We start from the raw sequence: 11,701 nt of genomic DNA on the forward strand, positions 1-11,701 counted from the left end.
AAAATAAAATTATATTTGTCTCAACCAAAAATGAGGGTTTTAATTCTTGTGGGCAATTGTGAGACAACTCCTCCATAGACATTTATTTTCAATCCTCTGAAAAGCTTCACTTACCTTATTCACTTCAAACTTCACAACTTTTGGTGATAACAAATAAGCATGACTATGTTTGCATTAGTCCTAAGAAACTTTAATTCATGGTGATTTAAATTGGTATGCCTCTCTCTCTCCTCACTCTAATTTGCATTTATGGTTCTGTTCTAGTATATTTAGCAATTTTATATGATTATACTAGTTAATTTTCAGTAAAGAAGTAGTAAGATATTAATGTCGACTATATACCACCAAGGATTGATTCAGCAGAGATAAGTTTGTATTGATTAAATAAAGTAGGTTTGAGCTTTGAATTGTTGCACCACACATTGGGAGAGAGTATATTCTCTATAAGCTTTTTACACATCACCGTAAAACTGAGCCAAATATATATATATATATATATATAATATTAAAATTTTATAACAATTTTCATCCCACACTTTTATTATTATTATTTATATATTAATTAATCGTTCATTAATCATTAGTCTAATTTTGTATATTTCTACATAATATTACCAATTAAATTAACGATATCATTATACACTCTGAATTTATTAATCCAAACTTATGAAATTATTCCTATAATTTTAATATTTTGCATTATATTTAACTCTAGTGAGTTATAATTTTATTAGTGATTTCACACTATATTAGCATCTTCATAAAATTATTTTGCTAGTATAATTTATAAAAACGATTATAAAATTCGTTTACATAGTAAAATTAAAAGTACTTTGATCTAATTTTCATACATACTAGAAATAATATCAATTGGCAAATAAAAAGCAGAATCTGTCATAAAAATTATCATTCATTTTAGTTCATGTGCACACAATTATATTATGCAAACAATTTTATCGGTAAAACTCTACTTTATTACTAATTTTAATATAAAAGTTTAAAATTATAAATTTTACTCAGCTTTATGTTATTAAAAAGAGGTTTCTACTAGAACTATTATCATACACTATAGTAAATATTTGTCCCTAAATATATATTCACAATAAAAACAAATATGAACATAATCTTATCATAAAAATTAAGTTTAAGGATACAAGAATCTTGGTAATTTATTTTGAGGTAAATGGAAATATTATGATTTTATTTATCGCTTTAATTCTTTTACCTTTTAATTTTCTTGAGCCTTATAAATTTTTATCTCAAAATTTCAGTATATTTTAAATTTATCCTTTAGTTTTTCTAATATTTGCAAACATGACTTCATATTTCTCCGTAATGAAAATGATTGTAAATTATTCATCTATTAGAACTTATACCAAAAATTTTACACTATAAAGAAATAATGTAATTTTAAATTATAACTAGAAAAAATAATTTAAATCAAGTTTTAAACAAAATTATTTAAATATTAATTTATTCTAAAATAGATTTCTTTGTAGCACGAATATTTATTCAATCCATCAAAAATAAAAATTATTATAAAATTTAAGTATTTTAAATTATGCACATTTTAATTAATTTAAATTAATAAAATTAAGTGAAAATGAAGTTTAATAACTTACATTTAAATATTTAAAATTAAAGTAAATTTTAATAAATATTTATTTCGTGGCAGTTACGAATCAGAATTCAGAAGCGCCTGAATTGCATATTTACCCACCTGCTCTTCCTTCCACTTCCTGCTGTCTTTCACATTACCAGCTCTCAAATCCCCTAATTTTTCTAGTTCCTAACTTTCTAGTCGCTCGATTTGGGCACCTCCGACTCACTGCCACTCCATTTCTCTTCCCGCTCTCGATTTCCTTCTCTATCTCCATCGGTGTAACTCTCCAAACAAAAACCCCATCAACCCTCTTCGTCGCTGCGACCACATCGAAACCCTAGAAATCTCTACGGCTCGAGCTCGGCATTGATGGCGTATCCAGCGATCTTCAGCGGAGGGGACGCTAATCAATCTCATGAACCTGGCTGAGGCTCTGCAATCCCTACCAGGACCTTCAGTTCTCGAGTCAAATCATGTATGACTTGCCGACGTCGCCGGAGACTCCTTTTTCCATGAAGAATCCGCCAGCACCGGTTATGGGGCGAGAACCTCACGTATTGCACCAGTGTGTGTTACCTCACCGGTGCTGTCGCCAGTGGATCAATCGCGGGCTTCATGATGGCCTTCTGCTGCGGAGCAGGGAGGCAGCTTTAAGCTCTAGATCAACCTTGTTGCTCCGTATCAATCACTGTTCTAAGTGGTTGTTACTAAGAGGCCACAATTTGGTCTGGTTTGATATTTGGTAGAATTTTATCAATATTGGTCACTCGGATTCCTGCACATTTCTTCCTAAATTACATATGAATTTGAACACCATTTCATTGGGAGGTTCCAGAAAATACGAACTCATCCGTGTGTGTTTATATATTTTGCGAACTCCTTATGTGTATGTATACAATTTTTCATAATTTGTATGTTTCATGTTTGAGTTTTTATGCATGCTTAACCATGCTTCTGCTGCCAATGATGTTTTCTATGGGTTTACTTTTATCTTGTCATTCATTATCATTTTTTGTCACCACAGATAGTGTAGTGCATTTTTTGGCCTTGGTTGATGTTAGGTTATTTCATCATCAATGGCATTCTCATGGAGGAGGTTAGGTCTTGCATTGAATCTTTTTTGGTTTTTTTTTTACTTGCAGTAAGTGTGTTCTTAATTGTTATTTTGTGTCTTAAGCCCATGTCAGTTGTTTTCCAAGTTGGAGCAAATGGGGTTAGGTTGCTGGATCCTGGTTCAGAAGCAAATAATGTAAGTTTTGAGACAACAGAGCTAGAAACCTATTCATTCTTACTTCTTTCTTATCATTTTTCTGTTTACCCAAGTTGAAAAGGGTGCTGAAGTTGATCTCCCCTTTTAGCTTGCTCATGAGTTATACTCGCGGCGAGCACCGTCAATAAATGTGTGTGCTTGCTTCAATCAAAAGTAAGTTTTGTTCTCCTCCTCCATGCTCTAGAATTGTGAAGTGATAATTTGCAAGCACTGCCACATGTGATCAGAGAATGGTGTTTTTGATCTTGTACTTATCAACTTTTGCCAAAAATTTGAGAAATTTGAGTGATAATTCGCAAGTGATAGTTTGAGAAATTTGGATAAAGAAAACGGCTTATGTGTAGCTTTTCTCAGTCAAAATCCTTCGGGGATCGAGAGTGCTTTATCTTGGTGAGATTAACTTATATCATTTTTATAACAAAGGTCACTCCCAATTTTTCTTTCACTATTAACTTGCTTAATAGGCTATTATTGATGCTGCTTCGTATGTCCCACCTCCACCTTCAGAAGAGCAAAAGAAGAGGATTCAAAAATTGTATGTAACGATGTTTAATTTGTCCACTGTGCTGGTCTTTGCTCATCCGATATTATCCATTGCTAATGATAACAAGCTTGAACATGTAGTAGATCCACAAGTGTTTCACTGGTGTTGCCTTTGCATTATAATGCCTTTTGTAATTTAGTTGTGACTTTGTAACCCTGGATTTTTAGAAGGGCTGCTATCGGAGAACATAAGAGAATGTAGAACAAGAAAGCTCTCTCACAGACAGAGACAGTTGGGACTGATCATCAGGTGAATCCATGATCACATAGCATGGGTTGAGCTCATAAAATCCTCTGATGTTTCTTTTGTTTCATTTATATTCTGTAGTTTAGACCATATGGTTTTAGCATCGACTTAAACTACTGCTTTGTTTTTAGATAATTATTTGTGTATCTAATATTTTAATGGATAAGATTATATATTTGGTTGGCTGCTGGAAATACATATCATAGCTTTCACTGTCAATTTTATAATCAACATGGCATTTAAAGATGCTGAAATAAGTTTGAATTATTAATGGTTAATATAAGTCTGCTTAATTTCAAGCACTTTGATTCTTCCTAGATACATCACCTGCCTACAATGATCAAGACTAGTTAAACAAATAGATATTGTCTTACATTGATATTAACTTAAGTAATAAATAATCAAACATAATAACAACAAAACTTAGAATAAAAAGATGTACATATAAAACCAAGACACAATTCACCAACCTCTAATATAGAGTCAAAAGGTGGAAGAAAAGTAAACAAGGACTTTTAATGTGAGATAAGAAATTACAAGGAAAGTGTGATGGTTGGCCGTATGAGATATCTGAAAAATCCAAGAATGCAATTTGCTAGTTGTAAAAATATGAGAAGACACCTGCAGGCGCCAGGTCTGTTATTTTTGCATATATTCTCTGAAATAATGATTCTAATCAAACAGAAAATGCACTTATTTGTCTGTGTTTATTATATTCAGATTCACAGGAAATTCCATGAAAACACTTATAGTACTGTCCCCATAAAATCTGCTCAGACACAAAGATTGTAAATCTCATTTGCCTAAGTTCGATGATGTACTAAATGATCCAAAATTTGGTAAACAGGCCTTATAGAAGACCAGAATGGCCACAAAGAGCATAAGGAGGGTACCAGACGCTTGATTCTATGCTTGGGAAAGGTGAAGATTTCTTTTTTATGGTTCCCTTTTGTCTCATTTTTGGTGGGTGATATAGAGTTGGAACTATTAATTACCTTAAAGAACTCTGGAGTAGCATAATAGCATATTTCCTCAAGTATTTCATTTGTGAATCTTATACCATTTCTATATTGCAATTATCTGCATATTCTTTAAAATGTTAGCTTTCTTAGAGTGATCTGTTTGATGCTTCACAAATAATGTTTTATCTGTAATGTTCAAACAGGAGGATGCGAAGGAACTCTTTCAGGTCCAATTCCTTCAAGCTTTGCTAATCTCCATGAAATTGACTGATTTGTAAGGGTCTTCAGCCTTGCGTAGTTTCTTCACAATCATCTTGTTTTTGGCTTACTGATTCCATCCACTCCATCTTTCTCAAAGCATTATGGTTATTGATCAGTATGACAAGCACTGATATATGTATGATACAGAAGGATTGGAGACCTCCTAAGTTCAGGATCTTCTTTGGCATTTATTAGCAACCTGACTTTCTTAAGCATCTTGTAAGTATTCAAAATTCAGATTATGACGTGTAAAAGTGCTTCACAGTTGTATGTCATAATGACTTTTTATATTCTCAGGGTCTTAGAAACAACAAGATATCTGGTGCTATCCCATAGGACTTTCGTAAAAATATACAAGTTTGCAAATGTTGTAAAGTCCTCATCATGCATTATTCATATTATTCATATGTAGTCTGTCATTCTATTTAAGATGCTTTCTCTGTTTAGTTGAACGAAAATTTCCCTATTTTTGTGTTCAAAGGGATTTGAGCTTCAACAATATAACAGGAGCAGTTACCCGACTCTCTTTTCAAGTGACCTCGCTCGGTTACTTGTAAGATATATTTATTTCCTTATTCTTACATAAATTTCATATTTTCTAGCACACACATGCTACTGTTCCACGATATGAGTTGTTTTCAATGACTCATGCAGATTCCTTGGAAATAATAGCCTCTCTGGGAGCCTGCCCACTCAAAAGAGCTCATCCCTTCTCAATGTGTATGCTCATCTGTTTGCTCAATATATTATTGACCATCCCTGTTTTTGTTAAATTGCTTGTGTTTAACGATTATGTGAATATTCGTTAAATTGTCAGAAGTCTAATTTGCATGTATTTCTCTTCCTTTAATTAATGGATACCTCTCACTGTATTTTATTTTCATGCAGAGATTTATCCTATAATAAACTTGCAGGAAGTTTTCCTTCTTGGATTAGCCAGAAAAATTTACATCTGTATGTTCAAAGAATGCAATGCTCCATTTACTTTATTTATTTATTTATTTTTCTTATTTTCTGGAAATAAAGGAAAAAGCAAATGAAACCAATTTTTTTGTGTCCTTCCCTTTATATATATATATATATATATAAATGCTATTGAGCTGGTGATACAAATTAAGAGTTGCGTGACAGTTTTGCCGTTGGATATAGCTAACATGCATATTGCATATTGCCTTTTGTGCTGCTGGATATGTTTCATTTTTCTTGTTGTTTTGAACATGCATATTGCATGACATCCATGTTCTGTAATTTTACAACAATAATGTTCTTTCTTTCAGTGACCTTCAGCAAATAACATCACTGGGAGGCTGTCAGAGTCACTAGGCAATCTGAAAAACGTTACTTGTGCGTCATTATTATTTTCTTGCTCTAAATAATAAAAAGAAGCTTAGTTCACTCACACATGATACACTTGTGTGTCTGTGTATATATATACCTACAACACATCTTAATATTGTGTAATTAAGAAGATTTGGAGATTGTACATGTGTGGATATATATGAAGATGAAAGCTAATTGTTGGTACTGCATAGTTTTGCTTGTTTTTCTGCAGGTGATAATGATGATGATGATGAACACAATGCCAATTGTTGCTCTTGCTGCTTTTGAAGAATATAATAATGCTTCTGATGTTATTGGACGATATGAGAATTGGTTGCTGGCATCAACTTTAATGGTACTCAAACCAGCCATTGGTTGCTGGCATCAACTGTAGACAAAAGTTCGATATTTTTATTAGCAGCATGCATTTTATTTGATTATGTAAAAATTGCTCAACTTATCACTAGACCCAACAGATAGACAAGCCTCGGGGTTTTGCAGAAACATTCAATTTGTTGTTTTGATATTTGGCAAAGTCTAGAATTGGTCATCTCACACTGGAGAAATTAATATGCCATATCTCATTCATATATTTTCCTAGTTTTAAATGAGTTTCTAAATTAAAATACTGTCAAATAACTAGCTCGAGGAAAGGATTCCCTCCACACTCAGATTAGTAACATATATTGTCACCAAAGTAATGCTAGATGATTTATTCAATGGGTTGTGCAATTAACAATTTTATTTTAACTTGCATTGGTTCTACTTCAATATCATGCGGCAATGCGAGCTTCAGTTTTGTGCTTTATTCTTTTGCATGTGATCAGGTTTTTTTAGATTGGTACCATTATCTTATTTCCCAATTTTCTCCTTTCAGGCTAGGAAGAGATGTGGTCGAATACCCACTCCAAGCCGATATCTTGGTGCGAGGACCTTCCATTGTAAGCACTACTTGCACCTTTAGATAGTTTGTTGGTTTTATCTGAATATATATGCATGTATAGATATAAAGTTGAAGATACTTATGTTGGAAATTTTGGTTCTTTTCTTACTGTCAACCTCTTCTATAGTTGTGTTTGTGAACATAGATGTTATTCCACCAAGTATACTGGAACCATGTTGGTTTTCTTATTTAAATTCAAACATTTGTTAATGGTGTTTGTGTTTTAAAAGCTCGACGTCAGTCTCCAAGTGCTTCGCCATATTATAGAAGCTGTTACAGATCATCAAGCTATACATGTGAGCATAGATTTGCAATCATTTGCATCAATTTTGACTGCATCACTTTTCTATATTTTATTATCCATGATCAATTATTTGTTTGTATGTCCCATATGCGCATGCAAGGGAATAGACACTATTCTTTTCTTTTTCTTTTTTTTATTTTTTATTTTTTTTTATTTTTATGTTTCTCGTATGCACGTGGTGTTTGACTTCAATTTTTTTGTAGGGAAAATTTCTCCATTAGAAGGATGGAATGAACATGGAGACACAATGATCGACATTGAGAAAATATGATTCAGAAAAATAAACTACTCAGTAATTTATTGCTTCTATCCCTCCAGAGGTTATAAGTAAGTTGGAATGAAAGAGTAGAAGCAGCAGAACTAGTACATCCTTTCGCTCTTACTATCTCAAGGTATTCAAGTAAATTTTGAGATAGCTCTTTGTACTTCACATGCTATTATCAGGACGGAGGAAGTTTTCTTCCCATGCCCCTCACACTTCAGAGGATATTAAATAGCCTCAACCTTCAGCCCAATAGGAAGATATGGGTGTCGATAAAATTACAACAAAATGAATGTAATATTTTGGATCATTACATTAGATATTTTTATAACTTTTTGTTATATTAGATGTTTAGACTATTATATTTTGTATTGGATTGTCTTATTAAATGTTTGGACTGTTACATTTTGTATTGGTTTGTTGTATTATATGTTTGGATTATTATATTTTGTATTGAATTGTTGTTCTGAATACTTATAAATCGGAATGATTATTTTGCAAAATATTATAGAAGTTATTGTTGAGGATTGTAAGTTTGAGTTTAAAATAGGTTTGTAAAAAATATTTAAAAAATTATTACAAATAATCACAAATCGTGTCGTAGTTTTTTTGTTATGAATAATTAATTTGCAACAATAAAAATGTGTCGCAAAATACTTCAAAAAGTTGCAACATACTTTGCAAGTTGCAACACAATTTGCGACAATATAAATGTGTTGTAAGATTTGTTGCAAAAACTGTTACACAGTTGCAACACAAGTTGCGACAAAATTTTGCGACAATCAAAATGTATTGCAAGTTTTGTTGCAAAAAATCACATTTGCAACACAATTTGCGACACAAAATGTGTCGCAAATAATGTCGCATATCGATGCAAATTGAATTGCAAATATTGTCTCAAAAAACCCATAAATTGCGATGACATTTGCAACGTTTTCATTTTGTATCGCAAATTTGCAACATCTGAAACGCGACACATTCTACTGAGTTGCAGATTATGTTGCAAATTGTAATCTGCGACACATTTTGGATTTATTGTGTCACAAATCGCGTTTTTTGTTGTAGTGTATACTCTTCTAGCTTCGAGGTTTTAGGCAATGAATTGAATTTCAATTGGTGCAGAACCAAAAGATATTAGCTAAGAACTTTAGGATATATACCAACAATTTGAGAGCGTCGGTCAATGATAGAGAGGCCCTTTACAGTTTCCTATGGAATCTTTATATTCCTTAAGAATTTAGGAACTAGTCCATGTTAAATAAAATGTAACTAAATGCTTCTTAATAACTTTTTTCTACAAAATATAAAATTCTTATAAAATCTTACCAGAATTCTTGTTGAATTATGATCTGACCATACAATCCGTAAATAATTTTTAATAAAATTTTGATTATATATATATATATATATTTGAGTTGCTTATCAAGCTATATGTAATGGGTCTTGGACAAAAAGAGATTGGGTCATTTAATTACTAATTAAATCTTGAATCGTTAATCAAACTCATTGACTTGTTGATTAATAAACAAAAAATGGTTTGTTAGTTGGTCGAAATTAATCCATACTAGCCTCTAGTGGCTCAAAACCAAATTACCTTGTTTGGCAACCCCAATATATATATATATATATATATAATATAATTGACTAATATTCTAACCTTTTCCCATATTTATATAAGAAAATTTTAATTAGACATTCTTAAGGTGTTAGCTTATAGAAGACCCGACAGTGAATCTCAAAATCCAAACAATTCGAGAACACATATATTTATTGAGCAATTCCATAACTTCACAAACCCTTGGCTTCCCTTAAATTGGACCCTTATCACTTATTTATCATTAATAATTATAATAATAATAATAATTAATACTTAGGCATTCTTTAAAAAAAATATTAACCAAATATTACAGCATCCATTGCTTATCGTGATACTCCAATACTCCTTGTCCTCCACCATCTGAAAAATTCTCTTTGCTCTCTAGCTATCATCAAAAATGATCCATAAAAGTATCACCTGATCAATGATACATTTTATGCATATAAAAACTATTAGTGCTTTTAAGCATCCAATGTGCTTATTATGCATGCAAATCAAGATTTCATGAAATGTTTCTTCTTAAGGGGCATGCATGCACTCAAAATAAAATTCAAGCTTTCTCTCAAGGACATCCATGCATGCAGAATTACATATCTCTTCATGTCAATGTGTAGCAATCTCTCGGATGCTAGGGAGAAATGCTCCAATATTTTTATCAGTTCTGAGGATCTTTGGAGAAAGCTATTTCACAATGATGATGTGGTTTCATGGCGTCAGTGCTCTACTATGGACAACGTTCTTCAGCTTTTACTTCAGCTGAATCACCCTCGGATCGAGCTTATTCCCCATCACTGGAATCGGGCTGCTGCTGTTCTTGCTGGTCGTGGGATCCATGCTACCCATCTCTCGCTTTTTCATCGAGGCATGGAAAAGCCACACTGGCTGATGAAGCTTCTTCACCAATCTGGTCTCTTTGTTTAACTTGTTTTATTTGTTCTTCCAGGTTTTTTCTTTTTTCTTTGTCTTTAAACCTTTTGTTTTGTTTGCTTTAGTTTTTTGTGGGCTTTGTGAGTCTTCTGTCTTGTGTCTCTGTTGTTTGAACCTTATTTATGATTATTAATAAAATAGCTACTCTGGTGGCTCTTTCCCCAAAAAATGTGTAGCAATCTCTTCAAAGTTCATCATCACCGCTCAAACAACATTTTATGTAGTTTGGCCAGGTTTATTGGAAGTTGAGGATGGTGTGTCCTCCACTTTGGCAACCCAAATATATACCGACGTAACTCAGCATCTTACTCATTTCATATCTGATCATATGTGGATTAATTAATGCTTTGCTATTCTTGTGCGGCATGCGTCATTCATAGACAAATCTCATGTCTTGCCTTCATCAAAGTGACAACCATATGCAGTGCTCTCAGCGTAGGAAGCCATGATAATGAGCTCAACTTATAAAATGGTGTTCAATAATTCAATGAAAATGATACTTCACTAATTAACACTGAATGAACAGTTTCACACATATATTGTATATCATGAACTCAAATTCTTCAGTTATATTCACAATGTACACGTATCAACTGATCAATAGTGTTGATGTCAGTGCTATGATCTTACACATATTAAAAGTGAAACTCACTCCACTTACGCAATGTTTGGTAGGTTGGAGTGTTTCAAATGATTTTGTCTAGAGTGATGTTGATTAGCAATAGCATGAATGCTTCGGTTTGCTGATTCCATTACTCACTCCTTGTTTCCTTTCTTGAATTCAGGACCACCTATGAGCCTGCCTATAAAAGTGAGCTATTATTATTGATCAGCTCTGTTCTTGCATTCTTCGAAGTATGTATTTTCTTGATTTTTCTGTACTTGATCTAGTCAGGTGTTTAGTGGAGATAAGTAGAACTAAAAGGGGTAACACAATCTTTTGAGGTAAAGGAACTGCCAAAGCAGCTATTTATCGAAGAAAAAACTTTAAAACAAACTAGAAGAAGGTTCAAAACAAACAAAGCTGAAAACTAGCAAACAACAAAACCAACAAGAGAGAAACAACAATTAAAACCTAAAACCAGCATCCTGAGTAATCTTCATCAACCAACGAGGCTTCTCCATCCCTATGTGAAATAAGGATAAAGGAATCAAATTGGTGCCCCGGGCAGCTAGAGCAATTGCAATTCGATTCCAGTGCCTAGGAATGTTATCCATTCTGTAATTGCTGAACTGAAGGATAAGCTTTCGAAGATTAGCCACAGCTCCATTTGATATCCAAACATTAATAATAGAGCCATCTTCCAAGACTTTAATTAGCTCCACAAAACTGACAAAAATCCTGGAAATATTGATGTTATCCATTCAAGCACAATAAAGCGCCATAGTTAAAGCTTTGATCTCCACATCCGTATTCGAATTATTGATAACCTGACAACAACCTACAAGTAAAATAGTAAAA

General features: G+C 32.8%; 2 protein-coding genes across 12 annotated transcripts; both read left to right on the forward strand.

The window, feature by feature from the left end:
• The first annotated feature begins 2,509 nt into the window (after positions 1-2,509).
• Positions 2,510-3,670, forward strand: LOC120265088. Its single transcript, XM_039273002.1, has 5 exons — positions 2,510-2,699; positions 2,781-2,852; positions 2,962-3,026; positions 3,338-3,408; positions 3,588-3,670. Exons 1-5 carry the CDS (start codon positions 2,658-2,660, stop codon positions 3,668-3,670), a joined length of 333 nt encoding a protein of 110 aa, XP_039128936.1. The 5' UTR covers positions 2,510-2,657.
• Positions 3,671-5,398: 1,728 nt separating this feature from the next.
• Positions 5,399-8,126, forward strand: LOC120264297. Of its 11 annotated transcripts, XR_005537402.1 has the most exons (8): positions 5,403-5,439; positions 5,541-5,606; positions 5,775-5,840; positions 6,164-6,230; positions 6,419-6,561; positions 7,084-7,147; positions 7,380-7,445; positions 7,657-8,121. XR_005537402.1 is itself a non-coding variant. In XM_039272101.1 (7 exons), the coding sequence occupies exons 4-7, from the start codon at positions 6,445-6,447 to the stop codon at positions 7,722-7,724; spliced, it is 315 nt and encodes a 104-aa protein (XP_039128035.1). In that variant the 5' UTR covers positions 5,399-5,439; positions 5,541-5,606; positions 6,164-6,230; positions 6,419-6,444; the 3' UTR covers positions 7,725-8,106. The 11 variants fall into 11 exon arrangements, 8 of the variants coding, with proteins under 8 accessions (XP_039128035.1, XP_039128036.1, XP_039128033.1 ...); XM_039272101.1 differs by lacking the exon at positions 5,775-5,840 and having other exon boundaries at positions 5,399-5,439; positions 7,657-8,106; XM_039272102.1 differs by lacking the exon at positions 5,775-5,840 and having other exon boundaries at positions 5,399-5,439; positions 6,439-6,561; positions 7,657-8,106.
• The last annotated feature ends 3,575 nt before the right edge of the window (positions 8,127-11,701 follow it).

This window comes from Dioscorea cayenensis, chromosome 7 (genome assembly GCF_009730915.1).
Source record: "Dioscorea cayenensis subsp. rotundata cultivar TDr96_F1 chromosome 7, TDr96_F1_v2_PseudoChromosome.rev07_lg8_w22 25.fasta, whole genome shotgun sequence".
NCBI lineage: Eukaryota > Viridiplantae > Streptophyta > Magnoliopsida > Dioscoreales > Dioscoreaceae > Dioscorea > Dioscorea cayenensis.